The following is a 26,605-nucleotide window of genomic DNA, read 5'->3' as shown; positions in this document are numbered from 1 at the left end:
ATCTTTTTTTCCCAAGAGTATACCATCTCCTGGCTACCCTCATTATTATGGCCAATTGGCCATTAACACCAATTCCTGGTAAGGGACTTTTTACCTGGATGAAAGTGTTGGGAGCACTTATCCGTCTGAAAAATTGTAATTGAAGACATGAAACTTTTATTAAATGCTTTATCTTGTAATGTGGATCTGAGGATGTTCTGGGCAAATGTGATATGTTTTTATGTTATTCATCATACTATGCCAAGCAGTAGATCTTAATAGCTTCAATATTTTTTGTACTATTATGTATATATGAAACCTAGGTGCTTCCACAGCCTAATTATTTTGAGTGTGTTTCCGTGCTTTGGCACAAACTCCAAATTCTGGCTACTGAGACCATGCACTAGATGATGAAGTGAATTATGGTATCTTGTTTAATTCAATTTGATGAATCGCGTGCTTGAAAATGCTGCCTAGAATGCAACAATTTGTCTACCAGAACAATTTTGGGAGCCCAAAGGGGGATGATACTAGCTAGATTTTCCTTGAACTTTATGAACCATGTTTATATGCATGCAGACTATTGTTGGTCTATGGCTGTGCTTATGAGCTTGAAAACCAAATTTAAGACCTTGATGGCACAACGGTTCAGAATCGTGGATGGAGTAATTGTTATTGATATCACCACAACTAGTATGAGCATTTGATATGATCATAATTGCAATAAGCTAGTCATATGAAAGGTATGTAGTGCCACATGTTGGTGCCATGCAAGCCAAGCACTTGTTATTTTGTATGTTATGCGGTGCCTTGGTACTCATTATCATGCAGTTGTGCCACATGTCAGTCAGGCCTGGCATGGTATGTGTTGTTCCATGCCAACCAGCACAGTCTGCACTTTAATCATTAGTCATGTGTTTTATATTTTAATTTGTTTATAAACTTAGGGTTGAGTAGTCAGTCTTACATCTGCAACATGGAAATTCAGAATGTGGCAGTTAATGTCTATGTAGCACTCGCCATATTGGCGCATATTAGCTTAGCTGCGCTCAATAGGCCCAAGAACATGCTCATTCTTCAGCCGTAGAGAGTAACTGGTAATGCATGTCTGGTATTCAGATTGTATCTAGTATTTATGTGACGATCTGAATGTCAGAATGTCCATGTTATGAGATAAAACAAGTGATAGAATTGCAGTACTTTGAAATTCATGCTTCTTAGGCTGTTCTTATTTACTTATGCATACATAAGAACCAAAAAATTTATTTTAATTGTAATATATATGCACTACTATTTTGTGCCCTGTTTATTCTTACTGATATATAAAATTGAGCTCTTTGTTCAAGGCTAGCTTACCATTTATAGATTTTCCATGATATCTTGCCCTGTAGAAGGTCACTAAAGTGCTATCATTAATTTAGAAAGTCTGTTACTGCTATATTGCAAATTCTGTTTTATATGGTTTTTGTATACTTTTGCAGGGTCCAGTAAATTATGTATGTCTTCACTGTGTTAAACCTAGCTTGAGACCGCTATCAATGGCTATGTCCACCGTTTCTATCCACATATTTGGTGATGTACCATCTTCACCCTTAGTTGGGTTGTTACAGGTTTGTCATAGCACTTTGGTTGCTCTGATTCATCAAATTAAATTTATGACTGTGGTAGCAAGGTTATTCATTGCTAATACTGGGTTTATTGTCTCAACTTATCTGGACTGAATTTCTGATATATACTTATGGAAATTCCGGCAAAACCAACTATAGTTTCAATTTGAAATTAAAAATAATATATTTTATGTTTAGCTTGTGCTACAACAGAGACTTATTGGAATGGTTGCAATAAGTAAAGGACTAATGCATGTAATCTATGAATATGACTTGAAGCAAAGCCAATCTTCAAACCCCTCAAATCTATTAAAATCTATAATCTGTTAGAAAAATGATACTTCATGGTAATATATGCTGACGAAATAGATGTACAAATTCATTGCATGGAAGTTTAAATATCAAGATGTTGATACCCTTCTTATGCATCTTAAAATGCATCTTGAAAATTGCATTCGGATGGACTTTTACCGCCAAATATCTTGCAGTAAATGCCTTTACTAGTTTAAGTATTGTCATATATGTCAGAATTTTTTTTTCCCTCGCATAGACACATTTACAATGTTGATGGTAGCATATAGTAAGGAGGAGCTACCAAAATTCTTTTGACAATTTAAAGATACAGACAAATTGGAGTACTCTCATTGGTTGTAGCCATATAAGAACATAAAAAATTGTTACTGTCTATTATCTTCCTTCATGCCTTGTCTATGTTAGGAAAGTAATTAGCTAGGTTGTCCACTAAGGTGATATAATTCATTAAAAAAAGTAGTTGGTCTTAGTCTCCCGATACTCTACAACATCCATGCATTAACAGGATGAATCTTGATCCATGAGTATGCATTAGATGAAGGGGAACACCAAGGTTTTAGAATCCATCAAAACGGGACAATACGATCGGTACCATATTGTTCTGATGGAAAACCAACAGCTATACAGGCCTCAGGATGTCAAAATGCTTGGACCTATATATACCAACTGTATTTGTTCGGTATAGACAATACTATATTGGTTGCTTTTTGCCATTCTGGTATTGTAATGATATCGTACCATTTCGATGAAAAACCCATACCAGAACTTAAAATCCTGGGCGATTGTCTTTTTGTTCTATTACACATAGCATAAATCTTATGACTTGTAATCTTTGAAAATCAACATCAAGTTTTAGTACAATCACTTTACATACTCCAATTACATGCTCCAATCTCATGTAACTAGTGGCAGCACAAATAGACCCAACCTAAAAAACAACTTGACCCAACCCTTATTTGGGTCAGGTTTGGGTCAAGGATCTTTTATTTACGGTCGGGTATGGGTCAAATTTTCTAACCAAACTATAAATGGGGTGGGTGTGGGTCAGAGCTTTGACTTGACTCGGATCATGAGGATAGAATTCTATTTGGGTTAAAACAAATTAGGTTGGGTAGAGCCATAATTTTGGATAAATTTTTTTGATGTGGTTAGTTATTTTCTAAATTACTAGTTCTTTAAATCATTTTGAAAATCAGTCAGAGCATTGTAACAGTTGGATTTCTTAGGTTAGGTTAGGTTTATTAGGGATCGAATCTTGCAAAAGAGATTAGATTAGGGTCAAACAAGTGACCTGAAATGACCTGTGGTTGAGTATGGGTTGAGTGGTCTTGACCCAATATCAGGTTGGGTCAGGAATGGGTCAAGGTTTTGTATGTTGTTATCCTTACTTGTCCTGACCAAAACTACCAATACTTGAGTTGAACCCTCAAGAAATTTCGTCACAGTTGGATTGTCTTTGCTGTTAGCTGGATTTATCGGGCTTATCATATGACTTATTTTTGCTTCTTTCTCTATAATGCACTGCCAAAGAAAAAAAATCTGATAATATGAATGTGTAAAATACAGAGCTCTTGGATGATGTAAACCAAGTTTGCAGAAACTAGAGCTTTTAGGATAGATTGATGACCATGGTTGAAGGATATTTAGGTCATCACATGGACTGAAGGTGGTCTATTGGACATACCAGATGTTGGAATGGACTTGTTAGCTATGGGGGAGGTGAGGAGGTGGATTGAGTTGTATTCTAGTTTGTTTTCCTACATAAATAAATAATCTTATTTTCTTTTTTGATATTATTGGCTCATTTACCTCTAGATTCCCTTAGAATGGATTTATTTTTCCTCTTTTTTAATTTTAGTGATACACTTTCATTTCTCTATTGGTGACAGTGTCTGAAGTATTTTTTCGCTTACACAAGTTTATATTGGCTTGGATGATGATGCAGGACTATGTCCAGAACTGGAGAGAAAGTGCTCTTATACTAACATCTGTTCTTTTCATTGCAGCTGTAATATGGTGTATAGGTATGTTTCGTTCAGTGAACTTCAAAATTATTTCTTTTCAATATATATGTCAACAGGTGCACCGATGGCTTGATCAGCCAGTTTTGTTCTGATATACAGACTATTATATGCCTTCTATTGTGAATCCTAATTGTCACCTGTGAGGAAAAAAATGTAGTAGTTGGTATAAGTTTAGTGATGGTGCAGGTTCATGAATCTGTGTAGTATGAGTGCCGAAAGTATAAGGTCTGGCATTGAGTCTCCGCATGTTTTTTTCAGTCACAAATATCTGACTGTCAAGTTTCAGCATAAGCTACATTATGCTTAATCCATTGGCCTTAAGAGCATGTTTCTTCATTAGTTTTTATCAAGAGATGTAGCTTTCATCAAGACAACCTTTATTATACTCTTTCTGAAAGCTATCAGACAGTTTTCTGCAGCCTTATTATCCTCGGTGAACCTTATACCATGTTTTGTTGCATAAATCCATATTTCCAATTCATGACTGTTCTATTTTGTGTTTCTTTGGCTTCGTTTTCAACAAATTGATTGTAAAACTTTGCATTGCTTGGGCAGGTATCTTTCTTCACAGTGTGGACAGGTTTAACGAAGAAAGTGAGCATGGCATTCCTCCTGTTGAGAGATCGAACCGTAGGCCATTGCTTGATGGGAATAATGAGACATTGGAAGAATCTGCCTAGGGTCCAGAAAGTACTTTGCAAACTGGGCTACTGATGTTTTAAGCTTTGTCCTGCTGTAGATCTGTACCGAGCAATGCGACAGTGCCTAGGAGGCATGTACATGATTTTTTAGAAGGGAGGACCACTCAGAATTTTAAATTCGCTCTGGCTCTGGCTGTAAATGTATATAGCTGAATCTTTAGCTTCTGAGATTTGGAATCACTTATACAAGAGCAGAAATCCCACCCTCCTTTCTTCAGGGCAATGAGTGTATGAATTTGAATGACAACCAAATTTGGAAACATAAATTTTATTTCTATGCGAGGATTATATTTTCCAATGCATCTGCTTTTCTATTTCTTTTGTATTTTGAAGTGCAAGAGTGAATTATTTTGTTATTTGCTTGGTTGACCTGTAGTAGTTGAAGAACATGTTTTCAAGATGACAAAAATTTCTGACATGTTGTGCCTCATTGAATGGTTAAAATGTCTAAATAATCCTTGGATTTGCAAGAAGAATCTCTTTTTCAGTTGAGTGACTCATCAATAATTAATAATCTCGGTGAGTCTCTTTTCAACCTGCCTTCACCTATTGGTTAGCTATCAATTATTGGTCAGTCAGATTACTACAACTACTGTATGTTGGTGCAGGTTAAAATGTCCTGGGAAGCGAGTTAATCCTATTCTTTTCTCAGGTCATATGGTGCCAGGAAAATCATGCAAGCAGTGTTATACGTTTGTTGCACCAGATCCACTTCCCTGCAAGTTAGGTTATGCACAACGGTTGCTGCAGTTGCAGGTTGAGAGTTGAGACCTCTCGTACTAATGTGATTTTTTAAACCTTCTTTTGCAGGCTGACTGTTGTTGGCACTGGAACTGCACATGTGTTTGCATCAAGGAAGCTAGTTGTACCTGAACACTATTCTATCCAACTCAAACCCAAGCCTCCCGGCTCGAGCAAGCTCAAGCATCAGCTAAGCTGATCCAACCTGATCCTAAATTGACCCTACCCTATCAAAATCCAAGTCAATCAACTCCTCTGATTGTGCTTGATTCATTGATCAAACACTTTCCGACTTAGGGAACCCTTTCTTTGGATTATCTTATCTTCCTTAATTTAATTTATCCCAATTTGAGGATCAATCATGGCATTTGAGCTTAATTAGTCTCTAAATTTTATGCTTGCATTGAAATTAAATATTTAATGAATTTAATACAAGTTTTGGATTAGCTAAGCCGCTATTGGATTCTTTGTGTCCTCATCCCATGACCTATACCCTCTTATTATAAGTGCATCCTAAGAAGATTCTTCTCTTTGAATTAAATATAAGTTTGGATTAGCTAAGCCGCCATTGGATCTCTCGTGTCCTCACCTCAAGACCCATATCCTCTTATTATAAGTGCATCCTAAGAAGAATCTTCTCTTACTTATGGACGTGCACTATGATATAACCATTCCCATCTCCGCCCACTATAACTCTTTCTCTTCGTGGGATCACTTGCCAAGTGCCATAAGAGACTTTCACTTCATCATTTCTCCCAACTAACTTAATTCCCCTTGCTCTTCTCTTGCAATGTCGACACTCATAAATTTTTTATATACTTCCAACCTTGTATCTAATCCTAGCTTTACTAAATAACAAATTGTAAATTTTTTCTCATAACTAACTTTATCCATTTGGATACTAAATTCTGAATGCATTGGCTTAATTTTGGCGCCCATGTTTAGCCCTTTTATCCTCTTTAGAAGATTTAAATAACCCTAAATTCTCCCCAAAACTTAATATATTTACATCAATGCCATCATTAACCTATACCACTGGATACCCTCCACCTCACCTATTTTTTTGAGGAAGGAAAGATCCGATCAAATTTCTCCACCTAGCTTATATCCCCATCCTTAGATTAAACTCCCTCCCCTAATCCTAGCCCTTTCTTCTCTCCTATAATATTAGCTTTTCGAAGAAACACAACTAAACAAATGTATCCTCATTAAATCTCTACTATCTACCTCTTCAATCATCTCTCGTTCTCCTTAGTTAATAGGATCTTACCATCTCAAATTCAAATATTGCCTTCAAACCAAACCCTCTCCTCTTTATGCAATTCTAGCCCTCCTAATTTATTATAATCATTAAATCACTCTAGGTTTTGTTAAGTATATTTGTTGTGCTTGGCCTTAGAGTTGGGCAACTGGACGGGTTAAGATTAATAGGATTGCAAGGATCTAGTATAATAGGTAATATATGATCGAGCATATTCGGGTAGCTAGGCTTAGATCAGATTGTCTATGATCAGGTTTGTCCAGGTATAATCAGGTGTGTTTGGCTAGAATTGGGTATGATCGAGTAGGATTAAGTAGCTAGGATTAGGATCGGGTGTAATCAAGTAGGATCGGTTTGATTGAGTAGGATTGGGTATGATGCAACCTAGTAAAGAAGTTATTTGATCTTATTATAGCTGAAGCATGTCTATAACTAGATATTATATTATTATTGTCACCGAATCGCTTGTTGCTAATAACTTTAGGAGCTTTGGTTGGCCCGCAACCTTGAAGGATTTGAGATGAAAAACACTTCTCTAGTAGTCATCACTTAATTGGTGCCTTCTCTTTTTAGTAAGTGTTTGGGCTTTATTTACTATCTTTATGTCTCAAAAGGCTAGTGCCTGGGATTCTTCCTTAAGAGTTCTTCTTTTAACCTACCCTACATTACTCAGGAACCCTCTTAAACTAGGCTTTGGGAAGATAATTTTTGATGGTTTTGCTCAACAAACTTCTACAGGCATTAGTTTCATTACCCATGATGAAAGTTGGAGGTTTCTAATGACCGGAGGAAACGCTCTTTCTGATCCTTGTTACTAAATTTCATATCTACTCTTGAGCGTGTGCTACTATTACTCCCATAGCCCAAAGAAGATTTGGCTTGTGGGTTATTTGAGTCATTTTTTGGATGCGGGGAGTTGGACACTTAGGTGACCCTTAAATTCATGATAACCAGCCAACCTAGTTGCGAACTTGGGAGCTCCTTATCCATTTAGCTATCTAATGCAGATACCATAGGCATAAGCTTCCTTAAAATGTAATTCGGGAGGAAAAAGATGAGAAAATCCAGAAGTATTATGTGCTAGAAATTGCATAGGCAACTTGCCTTAATTATAAATCAATATTTAATTACTTTTGGTTATAAAATGTCACTATTTATTTTCTCCAATCTAATATAAGCCTATCATATATGAATGTAAACAATATTCAAAGACTTAATATTTATAAGATGTAAATTGTATTTATATGTCTTTACTATACTCTACATAGAGAGCTTTATCTCTTATGCAAAGGTCCAGTTAATACTAAAATCTTTATCGATAAACTAGTATATATAAATCAACCATCTATCTCAAATACTCTATTTATCTCAAGCAATTGATCGGGTTTTGTTTCTGCCTTATTTGGTTTTCTCTTGCAAATTACTTTTATGAAAAAATATCAAAGTTTTTGTGGTTTAGACATATATATATATATATATATATATATATATATATATATATATATATATATATATATATATATATATACAACACACTTCACCTAATTGACCATATACATCTTAATTGATTCGACATGCTTGATACTCACATCAACATAAAATTATGTTTTCTTCAAAAGCACTAGTATGACATCTAAATTTAATATATGTTGTCAATTTGCCTACTTGATTAAACACAAATCTCTATTATTAATAGTTTATAACAAAAATATGCATAGAAAATATTTTAAAGGTTTTAGATAAATTTCTATGGAAAAATAGAAAGATCCATGAATACAAAGACAAATTGAAAGTGTTTTTAAATAATAAAATAATACAATATAAGTATGTCAATGGATATGCTGACAATTTATGAATGTCCCATCAATTAAATTTTTATAATAATTTATACATCTTTGTGATAATGGGTTTTTTTTTAGGTTGCACTTGGTAGAGAATATCTCCAAAAAGAGAGAATATTCCCAAAACGGGAAAATATCCTGCCCGACACTCTAAAAGTTTTCTACAGTAAGCATATTTAGATAAGAGCAAAGAGTAAGAGATAAAAAAAATAATTCTATTTTGTTACCTTAGATGGAAAAACTTATTCCCTTCAAAAGTGAGAGGGTAAATTTGTCACTATGGTAAAATTTAAATCATCGGAAAAATTGATGTATTGTATTCCTCACACTTATCGTACAATCCAAAAACCTAAGTGAGACTTATTATATAGAATAATCTATTCCTTTTATAGTCAATACTACCGGGATAGAATAGGAGTATCTTAAAAAAATTGATCTATTAATATTCTAAAACTCAACCTAAAAGCACGTTCGTATTATCTATATGTATTTATATATTTGTACTTATACATGCATATAATAAATTATGGGCTAGATTTATGCTTCTTAATTTCATGTAATTTGATAAAATAGTTGTTAACTATTAAGTTAGAATTAATTTTTTTTTTTAGAAGCGCCATAAGTAAATCTGTAATAAAAAATAGCATCATAATTCTTTAATAGTATGAGTGCGAACAAGTATTACAAATTGTTCCAAATATCTCTAGTGTTCATATATATGACAGGTCAAAAAATCTAAAATTTGGAGCATCTAAAAAAAACTTATCCATCTAAAACTTATCTCCTCTACCACGCACAATCTTTGAAAATTAATGCTACATTGCTCGTTGTGCTCACTGCTATATTTATTCTGCACATCGAGTCGCATGCACGGCACGCTTTTGCTTTCCAGGGTTTGTGGTTTTTTTTTTGCCGGAAAAAAGGGAAGAGGGGGTTGAGGAGAACATCACCCACGTAGCAATCCCCTGCTGGGGAATATTCGATATGAGCAGACAAATTTTATTCATACCCTCTCCACGTGCGGGGGAGCCCCACCAACATGGCTATATGTGAGTATGTCACACCAGCATCGTCTAAGTACCGGCAGATTAAAAGACGACTCTCCGTATTTAATCGATGCCTATGCATTTCGAATCTGAGCCACTCTGTTAAAATTTTAACCCTGTCCCAGCCGTGCTACCACCTTGTTGGTGGGTTTGTGGTTTTCCAATACCGATTTTAAGCTGGCGGGGAGACGGAAGATGATAGGCGAAGCGTAGGGTTGTCTCTCATTCATATTAGTAGGTTTCGCTCCTCCCAACTCAATTCCTTCCTCTAATGCTCGCAGATCCCACGCCCTAAACATCCCAAGATGGTCTGGGGATTGATTCCCGTCGATTCCCTTCGAGGTATCCTTCTTTCATGAACTCTCTCGTTTTTTTTTTTCGTCTTTCTTTTGATTGATTCTGCTGGCTTCTTATGTCATTTCTTTTTCAATTTGATCTGTTATGTTTGGCATCTGCAAATCTTTATATGTTTGTTCGATTTATGCTGATAGTTCCACGATTTTCTTGGATTCTATTTGGCGTGATTGTTCGGTTTGACAGGTGCACAGAAGTACTACATCTTCTCCAAGGGAACATACAACGTTGGTCGAAAAGGTTCGGCCTTTCTAGGTGCCTTCGTTCCCCTTTTATGATGGGAGTTTAAGGTTGAGGGTTTAAATGCATTCCTCCCATCTTATGTAAATTTCAAGGAAGTTTAGAAAAAAATTAGGAACTGAGAAAAGAACAATAAAAACCGATATTTTTTTGGTTATTTTTGTAGTTTTCTTATTGGACTAATTTAAATGAAGTTCGCACGGCCCATTTCGTGCCACCACCTTTTCACCCAGTTGGTAATGTCACAGCTTGATGCTACTAATTGACTGTTGAAATGACCGCGATATGTTTGTTGGTTTTGGGTGGTGTGGAAATGGGTGGTGTGGGAAGTCATGTAAGACCATGGGTTCTTCGGATGATGGTGTGTTTCTAAATGATTCTTTTCTTAGATGCCACTGATCTTACAGCTCATATTATCAATTAATGGACAAAGTCAAAATAAATGCTGTTGAATGGAGTTAAAAACCTAATTCTACTTCTGTGAAGTGAAGATGGAACTGATATACATTCTTCTATTGTAGAATTTTCATGCTTATTGAACTCACAATTTTCTTTTGTAGATTGTGATATTATTGTCCAAACAGACACATCAGTATCCCGAGTTCATGCAGAGATTATTGTTGATAAAATGACTTTTATTGATCCTTCTCATAGTGGGTCTGGTACTTTTCCCTCCTATGTCCGGATCGTTGATCGCTCAAGATACGGTACATCTGTTAATAGAGAATTTGGGGCTGAGGGAGTTCGTTTGCGTAAAGGTCAAGAGGCAAAACTTAAAGATGGGGATTTGGTAACATTTGGAACCGGCAATGCAACCGTCAGGTGAGTAATAATTTTGAATATGACACAATGATGCCTTTTTTAGTGATAATGGTCAGTTGATGCTCTGTTGCATAGACTTTACCTAGAATGTTGCTTTTAATATCTAAGATTTTATTCTGTGGTTTATTATTTTTAGCAGGTGCTGCTAGTGTTGTATACTTCAAGTACTCTTCTGGTTTTTTAATGATTTGCTTATTTATTTATCTAACTTATTGCTTGTTGGCCTTCATTGCAGGTTTTGTTTTGTGCCCTTTGTAATCTTTCTTCATTGCTCAAAGCCCATCCAAGCAAATCGTTCACTTGAAGCCAGCATTTCATCTATTGGTTTGTTCTTATTCTGTTTCTGAATTTGTCATTTATTAAGTGATGTTGTTTTTTTCCCTGAAGTTAAAATACCTTATCATACCTGTTAATTGAGCTGTAGTATGTCTTCTGTACTTTATAGACCTCTTTCTGTAGTAACAAGGTAGTTAGCTGGCCATCAGTTTGATCATATAATTATCCTTTTCCAATAACTCAACAATTTCTTTACTGCCAAGTTGTTTCCATGATGATGCATGTCACTCAGCTGATTAAAAGGGATCACTTCTGGAATGTGTATCTGACCTAACTCTTTCCAGTGAAGGCTTGTTAATTTCCTTTAATAAGACTGCAGTTCTTTTCAAGTTTCTGTGATGGTGGAAATATAATGAGAGTTCTTTCTTTTCGTAGTTGATGTCATAAGAAACATGGAAAATGTTTATAAATAATATGCGACAATTAAACGTATATTAAACTTGATTATTTCTTCTTTTTTCCCCTTCTTCTTTTTTTTTTCCTTTTTTGTGGTGGGGTGGGTTTTTTCTTTGGGGGCAGGGTGACGAGGGGTCAGCAGATGCTAAAATGCTGGAGTTATGATGTTGCATCATGTATAAACATGGTGATGTGAACATGTTAGAAGGTGCTAAAGCTATAATGATACACAGTTGCTTTGTGTATAAACATTTTGATATTTGTGTAAAGGGGCTATAGCTTATTATCAGTCTGTATAATAGGTTACTGTTTTTATAAACTTGTGTTTAAAGTTATTTAACAGGAATAGAGAAATTAAAGGTAAAAAGTATAACCCGAGAAAAAGCTTTTTCATTTGTTTGTGGACCTACTATGATGTAGCATGACATGTCAAGTGGCCATATTGTAATTTCTTCCTACAAATTACACAATATAATTAATCACTGGTTCAAAAGGACATGTCTAATGATATCAAGACATTGTGAAAATTAGTTTTCTAAAGTACATGTTTAATGATATAAAGACATTGTGAAGATTAGTTCGAATGTTTGCCTAACCTTGACCACTTTTCTAAACTAAGGGTCTCCTTGTTCTTGAAGTCACTGTTTTATGAAGGCTTGTAAGTTTATGATTTCTTGAACTAGCCCTTTTTTTTTTTAAATTATGCTGATGCTTTCTATTCTGTAATTAAGGGGCGAACATTACTTGTACTTGGAGCAATGAGTGCACACATGTTCTTGTTGACGAATCTTCTTCAATAACACTTGAGCTTATTGAAGCAATTCTTTCTAAGAAACCAGTTGTCCTCAGTGATTGGTGTGAGGTATCTTCTAATATTCTCTTGAATATCTTTCTTTGGCAGGAAAAATCTATTGAATAAACCATCACATGGGCTTACTGCCTGTTCTATTGATTTTATTATTTTATGTTTCCTTAGTTATATATTTGTTTCTTGGCATGGAAAAGTTCCTAAATTTATTATTCTTTTCTAAATATCCATTTTCTTGATTGTCATTTATTTAGAAAATATAAGCAAAATAGAGCATACTAGGAGGTTTGCACATTATATATATATATATTATATTGTATTTATATATTATATATATTATATTTATATATTCCTTGTTTGTTGACATGAGAGTGCTAGTGGATTAACATGACTAGTGATAAATGTTGTGAAGTTTAATAGTGGGCTAATTTTTACATGTATGAGAAAGAATCAAGCAAGGATATGCCATCTATATACTTGTGAAAATGCTATTAAACAATTTCAACTCAACTCAACTAAGCCTTAATCCCAAACTAGTTGGTCGGCTGCATGAATCTTTTCCTCCACTACTCTGTTTAGGGTCACACTCTTTGAAAGATGTAGCGATATTAATTCCTTCTTCACTACTTCATCCCATGTAATTTTTGCTTTACATGTACCCATCTTTTCTTCTATATATATCAAATCACTCCTTCAAATTGGTGTATCTCTCAACCTATATTGTACATGTCCAAACCATCTAAGTCGTCTTTCTCTTAACTTTTTCTCAATCAGTGCTACCTCTACCTTTTATGAATGATTTTATTTCCTATCCTATCTTTTCTTGTGTGAAAATGCCACTAAATAATATCTTCTTTATTTTTTTTTGGTACAACGGCTGCTTACACTACTCTAGCATGAGTACAGCCAACAGAATATCTTCTTTAATTTAATGTACTAGACATGATAATATATTGCAAATGATGGTCGGCACTTTTTTCTCTCTGATTTTAGCAAAATATCTTATTCAAGTATTATATGGTTCATTTCTATTATTGAAAGGTAGCTTTAGGTTCCAAATAACATGTTGGAGTTGCTATTTGCATGATCATTTAACAGAATTACGTACAATTAACATTGTATAAGCTTACCGGTGAGAATGAAATATTTGAACTTGCTCTATAATTTCTATAGCTTAAGCTATTTCTGCAATGAATACATCTTTTAGATCAATATAGACTAGAAAATTGTGCATGTACTAATGCGAACTAGTAAATTTAGTAATTTTTGAATTTTGGGTCATCACTAATGTTGACAAAATGGCCTGTCATGGATTCAAAAATATGTCAAGACACATGGTGTTATTCTATTCTGTTGTCTAAACAACAAATGTGCAGTTGAAGATTATTTTAACCACATGATATTTGAATTCAATTCAATCATCTAACCATGTCAAATACATTTAGTATGTTTTGTTTAGGTTTAGCATTAGAAATTACCATATTTCTCTTTTGAAGGGTTTTGAAGTGATTTGTAAAAGAGAGCAACATGTATGGAAGGGAGTCTATCCAGGCGATGGATTATAGGAAAACTTTCACCCTCTCTCAAAACTTTTTCCCTTTCTATGATATATTTCTGTTGAGGGGTTTGCCTTTTGCCTTGTTGAATACTTCAGGACAATGCTATTGACTGATATCTTGCCACTAGTATAGAGTGTGCCCTTAGAGCATGTGTCTAGTCTATTCCTTGGAAGCATCGTAAAAGTATTTCATTGGATTACCTTCTTTAAAGAGTTCTTCCTAGCATAGTACACCTGGTTGCAATCTTCATTGCTTTCTGGTCATCTTCATCAGTATGGTTTGGAAAAGTCTCAAACTCAACGAAGCTTGACTTTATGATGCCAAAACTTTTCATCATCAACTCCCGACATGGTTGATATCAACTCATTTCTGGTCTCTATGATCTTGAAGGCGTGCCTCCAAAAATTTTAAGAATGTAGTGTTATAACTTATGCTGAGGGGTATTTCAAGGGAGGTGACAACTGATCCAAAGTAGTCTGCTAGGATCTTTTTTACTTTGAGCGGCATGAACACAATGGTTCTCATTGAAATTATCTATGGGGAATTTGCATGATCCGTAAAGGTCCTTAATTGCGGTGCTCAGCATCAATGTTTGTGTAAGTATTATGAGAATGAGCTTGGAGTTAGTAATGACTAGAAGCTATTCGACATTGTGGGCTCTTGCCATCCATTCCCCTGCAATCAGGCTCTGTATTTAATGGTGCTATTGGTGTCCCCTAACTTGAGCTGATATCCTAAGGGAAAAAAAAATCATACGCCTAGAGATATAGGTGTCACTCCAATGCCCTTACCTCGAGAGTTAGGAGCCTTGTCAAAATACGGTTTCCATTGCCTCTTCTTAACCTTTTTCTTGGCAATTTCAAGAGCCCTGATTTCTTCACCAGGAAAATCCATATGCACATGCTTGTAGGCTAGCTGAGGCAAGAGAGCTTTTGGCCCTTGTTGCTCTCTGGGTGATGAAACTAGGTGGAATTAGCTAACAACATCTCCCACTGGATTGGGCTTATTTGGGAAGAGCTAGCTTATCAAACATGTACCTAAAGGGGGCCATTTTGTCAAGTGAATGGTGTGGGCAAGGACATAGTGCTTTATCTTCTGAGAGGATTATACCAATGGTAGACAAGTCTTCTCCACTGCTGTGTAATTCTCATAATCAAGCCCTGTGCAACTAAGGTACTTTATGGCTCTTCCTTTTTATTGGTTTCATCATGCTGATGCAGTCAATGATGTCTAGTTTAGTTATTGACTTTTGTTTCTTTTATTGCCTCTTGATATTCTCTATATGACGTGGGTGTTATGGGTTCGAAACACGGAAACAACCTCTCCACATGTGGGGGTAAGACTACATTCATTAGACCCTTCGCAGACCCCACAGCAACGGGAGCCCCATCCAATAGGACCTTTGATATTCTCTAATTGCAGTTCCTTTATTTGAGGTAATTTTTCAAACTGCAGAGACTGAAAGTAAAACAATTGAAACTGCAGGAATTGCTGAAAACCAAACTAATTTGGCATTGGCTGAAAATGAAGCCCAAGTATTTGGGCTCATTCTTTGATTCTTTAGTCTGTGATGACCTTTTTGCTACTTCTAAGGATATTTTATTTCTATTGGTGTATTCTCTTGTTTGCATAACCTTACTCATTTTTTATTGATTCTAACAACAAAATTGCCCTTATGCTAATATGTTGTTTTCAGGTCCTTGCTGAGCAAAAAATTCGCACAGAAATTCCTTCTTGTACCTCGTAAGTCATAATATGTTCTGTTGGGAGTTGAGAATTGATGTTTCTTCTTAAGTTCTAGCGTCATCTCGGTATCTCTCAATGAGCACAGGACATAATTCATCTTGAACTTTTTGTAAAGTTTGAACTTTGAAGTTCACCAGAATCACTTCTGATTCATTTTTCAGCTACATTCCAAGTTTGACTGTAGATGGGATATTGGTAAGGGTTGTAGATCCCAAGTCTCGAGAGAAATGCCTAGCAGGCTATACCTTTGTTATGGTATCTTCACATAAGGTAATATTCTTGTTCCTCTGCTTATATTAAAATTTAGACATCCTTCCTCTTATTCCACTTCGGTGCAGTATAAATTTGGTGATAAGTTCCAATCTTTACTCGAAGTTGCTGGAGCAAAATCTTTCCATGTTGATGAATTTTGTTCAAGTAGCCAGGTAAGCGAACTTTATTTATATTTTTAAATTTATTAGCTAATTTTTCCAGTGGCTATCCATCAAATGAAAACTCTGCTGATATCTTTTTCTGTTTTTGTGATCTTGTAGATCCTTCATAGCATTTTATGTTAGGTAGTCATATTTACTTAGTGCAATATCTATTTGTAACATTTAAGATGCGTTCAGTTGGTCAAGTGGTTCATGAACTTAGGGTTTTGCATGCATTTGAAGACTAAGATAAGGTTCCTTCTGATACTGCTCTACTTGTTTTTGATTGGAAATACCTTAAAGCTGGTGGTATCTGGAAGATAGGCTACCTAGTATTCTTATTTGCGGTTTTCAAGCAGAATAAGACCTGAGTGCTTCTGTTGTTTCATTTGCTACTTTGATGTTTATATTTTTAAAAAGAACTGAGAACTCTTGTTACAAAGTATTGCAACCTTATCGGTTTTTTAGATTTTAATCCAAATCTGTTGTTGCATTCAGATATTATCCAAATATTAGAAAATCATACTGTTGAAGCATAAGAAAGACACCAAGAATACCCCTTTCTTGTTCAATTGCTCTTAATTTTATATATTCATGTTTCTCTTTATTTCACTATCAATTGAAGACCATAATGCACTGGAGTTCCAGATGGAAAATAAATTCTGCTGCTGCAATTATCCATTTTCTCAAACATTGCCCAGAACCTGTCAAGGAACTTTGACTGCACTTATAAAAAGAATGCTTGATTGTAATCTTGCTACAAGGCTTCATACTCTGCCTTCCATAAAAGTCATCATCTTCAGTTTTTTTTTTAAATAAATATGAACATTTAATTTGTCACTTATTGTAACTTTTTCAGACTTCAGCGGATGGAGAAAGCAACCAAGTAGTTCTGGTAATTCCTGGAGAACGAACAAATGAATTTGATCACTTTCGTGAGCTGTCTTCTTTGTCCAGAGTCACTGAAATGAGATTGGTTGCTGCCATTTTATCTGGACACTTGGAATCTTCCATCATCAAGCCCCCTGCTTGTAAGTATTTGATGACCACTTGTCATCATAATATCAATATGAAAAAGATGCTGATTTTCATGTTTGGAGGTTGTAGACTACTTTATTCTTGGAATTTTTTCTTTTTCCAGTAGATAATGTTGCATGCTCATTAGGTGCAGGTGTTTAGAGTATGTTGAATTTGGCTTTAGGTTCATGCATGTTCAATCATGCACATAAACAAGTATGTATGTAGACACATGAGCATGCATGCATGCATATATACATGCATACATATGTAAGTACCGACTAATTGATTGTATTAAGTGGTCAATACATACAAGGTTTTAAATCCTGTGGGATGGGGGTGTCCCGGTTTCTCTATGGAGCGGGATGCCCCTTGTCCCGCCCCGTCCTAGCGGTGGTCCGGTCATGCATCCTGATAGGTATATTTCGTCTCTCTCCCTTCTTTCCTTTCTTTCTTTCTTTCTTTTTCCTTTTTCTTTCCTTCCTTTCTTTCTTTTTCTTTTATCTTCCTTTCTTTCCTTTCCTTTTTTTCTTTCTATTTCTTCTCTCTTCCTTTATTTCCTTTTTTCTTTTTTCTTCTTCTTTCTCTTACCTTTCTTCTTTCCTTCTCTTCTTTCTATTTCTTCTCCCTTTTCTTTCTCCTTTTTTCTTCTTCTTTTCTTTCACTTTTTCCTTGTCTTCATCTTTCCTTTCTTTCTCTCCCCTCTTTCTTCTTCTCTCCCCGTATGGATGGGTTTTGGAGTTCCGAACCTGTTCTGGTCCTATTTTCTCACAGGAATGGGATGGGGTGGCCAGGATGCCCCCTGTCCCACCAGGACTAAAACGTTGTATATATACATATACATATACAATACATACACACGCACACACACACACGCACACACACATATATATATGTTGTAACATGTACTAGTTCAATATACCTTGCATGCTGGTTTCTTCTTATTTTGTAATTCCTTGTGCACGTTTGCACACTAATTGCTTGTATAATGGTTGAGTCTATATATTCTCCTTTAGTTTTGTGTCTTCACAATCTTTGGTTCCAATCTTCTAGATGTACTTATTGTGCATAAGTTATTCAGACACACCAACCACTAGCTAAAGTTGCTGTAATTTCAAAGATCACTACTCCCATAACAATATCATGATGATTTCCTTTCTTGGTGCATTGTGTCAAACAGTTTTATTGTTAATGTATGGTGCACATTGTTCAGACTTCAGATACATTGACCCCCCATTAAACCCTATCTACTGCCATTCCAGCCCATTGGCCACTTTTAACCTAGTTGATATACTAGCTTTTATATACTTCTTTTTTTAGCCCTCTCGCTGGAATTTATTTTCTGGATTACCTTTTTGAGGTTCGACTTATGGGTCTATTTTGACATGCCTCTTTTTCATCCTTTGTCCACTAATATGCGTTTAAAATGAAGTTGTTCATTTTTTGACCTTTTTTCTTGATTCTATGCATGAAATTGTCTTGTCGCTCCTAATTTATGGTTTGAATTTTGTAGCCATGCTATCAAATCCTTACTCCATTTCGACTAGCCTTTATGTCCTGTGAGTCCATATTTGTCTCATGGAATCCACATTTCTTAGCTACATGTCATATTCTCCACTTATCCTGCTCATTAATCCACCATCCAATCTTTTTGATTTGCTTGGTGGTCCTTGGTACTCTACCATACTTTGTATTTGAATTCCTTTTTGAGTGTTGCTTCCTTGTTTTGACCACTTGTTGGATCGAGCTAGACTTGCACCTTTTTGGATTCTATCTTAAATTCTGGCATCCACATTTTTCTCTAAATTCTTTTCTATGTTTAATGTTGCTCTTCTTGCACATGTAACAACCAAGACCTCACCAAAAAAGACTACCAGAAGGTATTGTTTGCATTCCTTAGCCTGTATAGGTATCCGGAATCTACCTAGAGTGTATGGTTGATTTAGGACTAAAGATATGCCGACATGGGTCACACACTCTCGTTATTCTTATCATAGCATCCTCGATAGGTTAAGAGTCCAAATCTAATCAAATCCAATCACAAATACAACAATCGACTGTGGTCAACCCTAAATAGGCCCATGCTGCAGTATTCCCAAGTTTACATGGGCTATGTCTAGGTCCGCTCTAATACCATTTTTTGAAAATCTAAGACTTCACTTGAAAAGACTAGCTAAAAGGTATTTTTGGGTTCCTTAGCCTTGTATAAGTATCCAAGGTCTACCCAATATGTATAAGCAATATGGGACTAAACAAATGCTTGCACAAGTCCTCACACACACTTAAATATCACCTAGATAAGTTTGGTCATCTCATAGCCCTCGGGTTACAAGCCCACGCTGCCGAGTTTTTGGGTGAGGTCCTGGGTTATAAGGGGTGTCAAAGTGGACCATGTCCATGGCCCACTTGGACTAATGGATATTACAACATGGGCCTATTTAGTAATAATCATGAGTTGATTATAGTATCTGTGATTAGATTTGATTGTCTTTAGCCTAACAAGGACACTATGACTTTGGGGGGGGGGAGAGTATGTCATAAACGATGCTAGCATGTATTTAATCCTACATAAGTTATGCATTGGGTAGATCTTGGGTACTTATATAGGGTCAAGGAATCCAAATAATACCTTTTGGCTAGTTTTTTTTTTTCTAGGCCGTAATAACATATTTTCTTTTTGTTTCTCTCATATCACTCTTGTTTCTTATTTGATAAATTACTTTTTCCTTAACCTTGCTCGTTTATTTAATGGAATTCTGATTTGAGTGCTTTTGGTAGCCCTGCCATGCCATAATCATCCCTAATTGTTTTTCTTTGTTTTTTTTTTGTTTAAAAAATTTGATTTATTCTACCTTCTAACTTGAATCTGGTCCATTGATGCACTCTTCTGAACAATGTTAATGTTCTCGCTCTATCCAACCTTCTAAATAGTTATTAGGCTTTAATTCTTATTTTCTGGGCCTTTCCCTATACGAAGTCTCAAATTGTAGCTTCTATTCTCATGCCATCATGCCGCTTCATGGGTTGCAGCACCTTTGCTTGTGACAGGGCATCATAGTTTTTGCTTTTGTTGCCTTTAGTTCTTTGGCTACCTAGTTTAAGCTTTTTTGTGTGTCAGACATCTGGAGTTGGATCGCTTGTGGACCTACACTTTAACCCTACCATGGGACTTTTCCTACCTCACATGCTATCCATGTCATTATTTGGTACTTTATCTCCTTGCAACTTACCCTCATAGTTTTTTGAGTTGTGTATAAAAGATATCGCATTTGCATGTTACATTAACCTGTGTCATCCTCTTCAGAATTCTTAGCAAAGGTCATCAGATTTGTGGTTGTCATAATGAACAGCCCTTGAAGCATGAGGCATTTTGTGATGGCATTGGACCTCCCTACATGCAACTTCCTTGGTAATCTCGTTGACATTATCTGGGTTCTACTTAAAATTTGTCTTATTCTGCATCCTCTCTTGTTGCTAACTTAATCCTTGATCTAGCTTTCATCTCATTTACAATCTTGCTTTGCTGTACTAGGTTTCCCTTCATCACACTTGAGTGTCTAGTGTCTCTTCAATTCACTCGGTAAACTCTGAAGACTGGCCACTATCTATATAAAAATCCCATGATTCTTGGCATTTCTTTTCTTGTTGGTGGTAATGTTATATGAACTTTCGCCGGACCTCAAAGATCCACATATTGGTAAGTCTAAGTATGATATGCAAGATCCTGATTGGGTTCACAAATTGTGGATTTTAATGACTGGAGTGTTGAACTCTTCCAATATCAAGTCTAACATGGCTCTTGGATTAATCTGACCACAATTTGTTTAGAAGTGGGTTCTAGTTGTTCTTGAATCAATAGTGGTATTATACATCTTGTGAAATGTCATGAAACCTTGAAGCCTTGAGCAAAGTTCTGTATTTTGCATGTGCAACATGATGTTGACAATGATAAGGGAATACTCCTGTCCTTGATCCTTCCTACCTTTTTTGCTAAGCGATGGTAGACTCTAGTGGTCCAGTCTTTTGTTCTATGACCATTTCAACAGCTTTGGACTCAGGAATCACAAAGGACATCTTTGAAACAATTGATGCAGATTGCTTAGCATAATTTTCAAACAATTTCATCCGGTTATGTATCAAACTGACTCCTTCTGAGATTATAGTTGTTGACTGGTATTAATCCTCTGCACTTCCAATTATGGTTGGCATTCCCTGTTATCAGGAAGGGATGGTTAGAGGATTTTTGCTTAAGCATTTGAACCCCAAGATTTCTGGATGACTGTAGTCATCTTAGAGCAAGCTTGGTCAGTAACCTTTTTTTAGCTTTCTTAAGGAATTATAAGATAACTTGCTATTTAGCATGCTTGTATCTTTACTGTCATTCTTAATAAGAATGACCTTTACATTAGAAACAACCATATATTCCATGTATTATACTTGTGAATATTTTAGAAGTTGTTTCCAGCATTATTATTTAACAATAAACTTTTCAATGTACACAACAAACATGTACAATTATTTAAATGTTTGAAATCAAGAGTGGGATCATTCTGCTGATATGAATCATCTAGTTACTCTAATTTTATAATCCTGTAATTAACTTGTATGGATTTGATTCAATTAAAATATTGTTCTCTCTTTCTCCATATTACTTTTTTCCGTTTGTTAAATTAGACTCACATGTGAGTTCCTCTGGTGTCCATGTTGGTGCAACATCAGTTGGCAGATATGCTGCATTGCTGGTTCTAACTTTGTGGCAAATTAAATTCTTTGCGGAATATCCCCATTTCGCTCAAGAAGATTGGAGAGGGTAGGAGATAACAGTGTCCTATAATGATGTGATCATGTCATAACGTGCACATTCAATATGCTTTTATATTTCATCTTTTAATACACTGGTTGTGCATATTGTGTCTATTGTGCCTGAACAATAGTTTCATGGCCAAATAAAAGTCTTTGACATCTCAATCTAATGCTTTACTGTTCGATAAAACTCATGCATCTGCATACTTTAACAGAACTAGTAATAATAAAACTTGGTAAAACATGATGTGATTAAATGGACATATGTTACATATGTACCATCTAGAAATTAGATGAACTGGGAAACAAAGGGATAAGGTGTTAGATTTTGATGAATTATTGATGAACAAAAAAGATACACAAGAGATTTGGCTGTTTTCATTAACTAGCTTATTTAATTGGTTGTTGATTAATGAGAACAATGCCAAATTGACTTGAGAAGTTTATGCCCAAACTAGAAGGTACCTTCCTTGGTACCAACCATTATGAATTTATATCTTTAAGCAACGGCATGAAGTGGAATGGAATGATGCAACAATTAAGTATACAAGAGTGTTACCATGACAACAATTTTGAGAGTGAATTGAGTTTATCCTGTGATAAATATGCAATAGAACTATTATCTTAGGTAATTTCTGAAAACAATGTTAAGGGTAGAGAAAATATCTTCTCATGATTCTTATTGCTTGGAGATAGCGTTTGATGTAGTAACATCATCGGTAATTTGGTTGGTGTTAAAAAAGACATGCTAAAGAATCGTCTCCGGGTGAACTCATGCATAAGTGAATGGTGAATATTGTTAATAGCAATTGTGGGACTGGTTAGTTTCCTGTAGCAATTAGCCTACATAAGCAAGGTTGGCCCTAAGAACTAATTGTAGTACAATTTTGAGATGAGCTCTTGCTATTAAGAGAAGGCCCAAAATATATGCTATTTGTTGTTGATTTGGTATGACCTTGTTAATTTAGTATAACCTTGAGATAAGATTTGTGGAGGCCTTGAAAGTTATATGAACTACTGATATAAAAGATAGCATACATAATTAGGATGTAGTGGGAATAGGATGAAAAAGGAGGGTCCAATAAAAATTGATGGCCATAATATGCTCGCATGAAAAATTGTCATTTTCTATTTTGTCAAAGAGAAGAATGGAGAGACAAACAGTCATCAATTCAACAAAATTAGATGGGGACAGATGAGTGGAGATATGCTTTTTAAGAGATATTTTTGCAGCATGATAATGAGATGAGTGGAAGAACCTTGCTAGATAATAAAGTGTAGACTATTTATTTGTCAAATGTGGGCATCAAATGAGTCCGCACAGAAACTAAGACTAGGATAAAGAAAATGTCAAGGTGGGTATCTGATAAGCCTGGCAAAGATAAAGGAGATGATAGCAGTGATTGCTGTGGGCCTAAAAGTCAGACCACAGATGATGATAAGTCATAGGTGATGGAAAGTTGGCTGGAATGGTTTGGTCATGAGATATGAGAAGATCCCACAAAAAGAATGTTCTTGGAAATTTTAATGGGTCTTACAATGAGGTTCCTTAGTAAACTTAAGGAAGAATTTGACGCAATTTATAGTTCTTTATATTGCACAGTTTTCATGAAAGCTGACCATAATTAATGAGACAAGCTCTGTAGTGCCATTGCAGAACCTAGCAGCTACAGTTTCAGCTTATGTTATCTTGTAGATGCATTGCTGAGCTACATTTCAAACTTGGGATCTGGTGTTGTTTCACATGTTGCAATCTTTGGGATTTCAAATATATTCTTCATATACTACTGGTACCTAATTCAGTTGTACATTCCTTTTCTGCTCTCTAGGTATCTCTGGTGATGTGTTGTATTTTGTCTATCTTGTGTAAGCCCTCTGCCAATTTCCCATCAGTTTGTACTCTCTAAGCCTATGTGGTTTGATAATTTCATGCAGTTATCATTTCATCTTCACATTCCACTGATGAGACTATAGTAGCGGATTCTGATGTTGAAATTGATACTGCCACGTCAGATCGTGCTGCTGCCATTTTCAATCTTCAGGGCGCCCTCAGATATGAACATGATGAAATTGTAAAAGAACCTGAAAACAGAGAAGATGTAAGAAATTACAAGGACACCCAAAAAAATGTAAATTATTCTCTAAATGAACATGAAGAGAAAAATACAAAAGTATCTGAAGATGCAGAAGAAACCAGAGATCGCAAGGACAAAAGTAACTGTACTAATTATTCAGTCATATCTCCAGACAAGTCCAATACTTCAGGCCCAAAGTTTGAGAATGTTGGTGTCATGAAAAGGGTGGACAAAAGTGAGGAAGCTGTTGCTGACAGACATGAAAATTCAGACATCATGTATAGTCAAGATTTGATTGTGAAAAATATTGGTACTCCACTTCCTGGTAGATCTACCACAGATAAGGTTGCCAACTTCAAATGCTTTAGAAAGGTAAATGGCTCTGTGAGCATCACAGTGGAAAATCATAGATATCTTGAAACTTTCTGCACATAGCTGCAGCAGTATTATATTCTAATTGATTTTTTGTCAGTTTACCTTTACAGAGAAATACAATGTCTGGAAATAGCTTCAGAAATCTCATTCCATTTTCAAAAGATCCATACCTGTAAGAATTGGATTTATTTCTGCTTACTGTAAGTTCTGGAGGAATCTGAAATGTTCTAAAATTTGGATTACTTTCTTAGAGAATCTGGTTGTGGGAGCAACGAATCATCTGAGTACACGAGGGAAGAGAAGAAGCGTAAGCAAATTGAAGCTATCGCGGAGGACTTGTTCAACAATGAAAAGGTATCAATGCTTAGACCTGCAATAGTGGTTAAACTCTTCAAGTTTGCTTATATTTGATACCATTATCCTTTTGTTCCACAGGCGAGGAAACGTGCCACTGCTGGTACTTCTCTTCAAGCCCTTCTTTCACGGCGCTGACAAAGGGCAAAATGCAGAATGCTTGGATGCAAAATCTATTGTCTGTTGAGTGCCTTTGAAAACCAGTGATCATAATGCTTAGTTAACCTGAATAGGTGGAGTAACTGTGACTTTATGTAATCTTCCAGATGAAGGAACTCATGCGGCCTTTTTGTTCTACTGGAATGTTTTGCGCAGCATCAGGGCTAGTGAATGTAAATATCAGAAATTCTGAAAAAAAAGAAAAGTGGCAAGGTTTTTTTTTTTTTAATGATAATTTTGGTTGCCTGCCTTTTTATTTATTGCTACTTCTATGTGTACTGCATTTTGAGACAGTACAGTAAAATTTCAACATTCAGGATTCATGCTATTTGTCAAATTTAATGCAAGCAACTGTTAGCACAACTGATGTGTGAGGTGTTTGCATTCCTGAGGGTCTTGTAAGAAGTTGGATATGCCATTTTACTTACCCATAGTCTGTGATGGCTATTTTAGAAGAAAAATCTTGATGAAATGCCAAGTTTGATTCATTGAACCCTTATTAATGACTAATTTGTGATCAATATATCACCATTGTGCTAGAGGTGGATACAAATTGTTAACTTAGTGATCGTGAACAGGAATGCAGGTCTGTTGGGAAAATTGAGTTGGGCTTTATTCGTCACAATGAGATTGGATGATCTGGTCACACTAAGTCGCTCCGAAGTTCGGACTGTTCTGGCTTGGTTATATGAAGAAGGCTATGCTGGTGACTCATGGACAAGCCAATAATTCTTTTGCTGAACCCGAGCTTATGTTCTTAATGAGCCAGGCTCGGCTCATTTATAAAGAACACTTGTGTTCAGCTTGAACTGCTTTCCTCTAGAATGAGGTTGGACCGAGATAGCTACTGAGTTGAGCTCCATGCCTCTGGCCGAATATGGACAAGCTAGTTCTCGCTATCAAAGAGGGCTCAAAGGAAGGCAAGGCACTTTGATTTTGAGGCTGTCTGGTGTATTTCAAGGTTTTCATCTTGTAGATTATAATAATGAACTAATAAGCTTTTCATCTTTCTTTTTTGTTCATTTTCTGTAGTATCTTTAACCTAGAAATAAGTCAGCATGACTTTGTGAACCAGCAGGGAAGGGCTATGTTAACATTGAGCTGATTGTTCAAAGAAGGTAGCTTTGCTACTCTAGAATTGTGATGTCTGAGGTTAGTTTTGTATAATAGTGTTTAAATTTGATAAAATTTTGAAAATTTCAAATATAATTTACCTAGTGATTGAAAACATGCTTAACAAAATGTTGAGTCTACAAGATAACTATAGACAATGAATATATATATATACACACACACACACTATTATAAATATTATTAAAGTTTGGAATCTTTCTATCATGAGTATCCATTAAATTCACGAAATGAAAATATTACTATCTTCCTAGCGCTACCACTGCTGATCCGAGAGGATCCTAGATTGTGGAGCTTTAAGAGGGTGTCATAACCTTAGGGGTCCAAGCATGAGCATGTTGTTGATCTTTTTTGCATCCAAAGAGCATGTTCATTTGCTTCTGTATGATGAAATTGTAAAAATTAAAGTTGTTGAAGATCGTTGAAAGTTTGTAGACTTTGAAATTTATATTGATCAACTTGTAATTGAGATAATGGTTTACAGTAATAATTAAATGAACAGTAT

The 26,605-nt window shown here is 35.6% G+C and overlaps 2 protein-coding genes across 5 annotated transcripts in view; both read left to right on the top strand.

Annotated features, from left to right (window-relative positions):
- Nucleotides 1–4,946, top strand: part of LOC103705201 (probable sphingolipid transporter spinster homolog 2) — a 50,466-nt gene extending 45,520 nt beyond the window's left edge. The window contains exons 14-16 of the mRNA XM_008788838.4: nucleotides 1,461–1,589; nucleotides 3,844–3,922; nucleotides 4,478–4,946. Coding sequence (XP_008787060.2) covers nucleotides 1,461–1,589; nucleotides 3,844–3,922; nucleotides 4,478–4,602 — 333 coding nt within the window. The 3' untranslated portion in view covers nucleotides 4,603–4,946. The remainder of the gene's footprint in view (nucleotides 1–1,460; nucleotides 1,590–3,843; nucleotides 3,923–4,477) is intronic.
- Nucleotides 4,947–9,658: 4,712 nt separating this feature from the next.
- On the top strand, nucleotides 9,659–25,332 carry LOC103705199 (nijmegen breakage syndrome 1 protein). 4 transcript variants are annotated; one of them, XR_603756.4, is made up of 13 exons: nucleotides 9,659–9,854; nucleotides 10,053–10,106; nucleotides 10,667–10,928; nucleotides 11,164–11,252; nucleotides 12,392–12,522; nucleotides 15,724–15,770; nucleotides 15,935–16,043; nucleotides 16,112–16,198; nucleotides 17,046–17,217; nucleotides 23,942–24,453; nucleotides 24,554–24,628; nucleotides 24,708–24,810; nucleotides 24,892–25,332. XR_603756.4 is itself a non-coding variant. In XM_026803917.2 (13 exons), exons 1-13 carry the CDS (start codon nucleotides 9,818–9,820, stop codon nucleotides 24,946–24,948), a joined length of 1,722 nt encoding a protein of 573 aa, XP_026659718.1. In that variant the 5' UTR covers nucleotides 9,663–9,817; the 3' UTR covers nucleotides 24,949–25,332. The 4 variants fall into 4 exon arrangements, 3 of the variants coding, with proteins under 3 accessions (XP_026659718.1, XP_026659719.1, XP_008787059.1); XM_026803917.2 differs by having other exon boundaries at nucleotides 9,663–9,854; nucleotides 24,567–24,628; XM_008788837.4 differs by having other exon boundaries at nucleotides 9,665–9,854; nucleotides 10,053–10,156; nucleotides 24,567–24,628.
- Nucleotides 25,333–26,605: the final 1,273 nt, after the last annotated feature.

Source organism: Phoenix dactylifera, unplaced genomic scaffold (genome assembly GCF_009389715.1).
Source record: "Phoenix dactylifera cultivar Barhee BC4 unplaced genomic scaffold, palm_55x_up_171113_PBpolish2nd_filt_p 000292F, whole genome shotgun sequence".
Lineage (NCBI taxonomy): Eukaryota > Viridiplantae > Streptophyta > Magnoliopsida > Arecales > Arecaceae > Phoenix > Phoenix dactylifera.
This window is presented reverse-complemented; position numbering and strand designations above follow the sequence as displayed.

Excerpts from the sequence above, each read along its gene's own strand:
- LOC103705199 (XM_026803917.2), top strand. The coding sequence starts at position 9,818 with ATGGTCTGGGGATTGATTCCCGTCGATTCCCTTCGAG. Across the intron at positions 12,523-15,723 it reads TCCTCAGTGATTGGTGTGAG|GTCCTTGCTGAGCAAAAAAT; the intron begins GTATCTTCTAAT and ends TGTTGTTTTCAG. Across the intron at positions 16,199-17,045 it reads AATTTTGTTCAAGTAGCCAG|ACTTCAGCGGATGGAGAAAG; the intron begins GTAAGCGAACTT and ends TAACTTTTTCAG.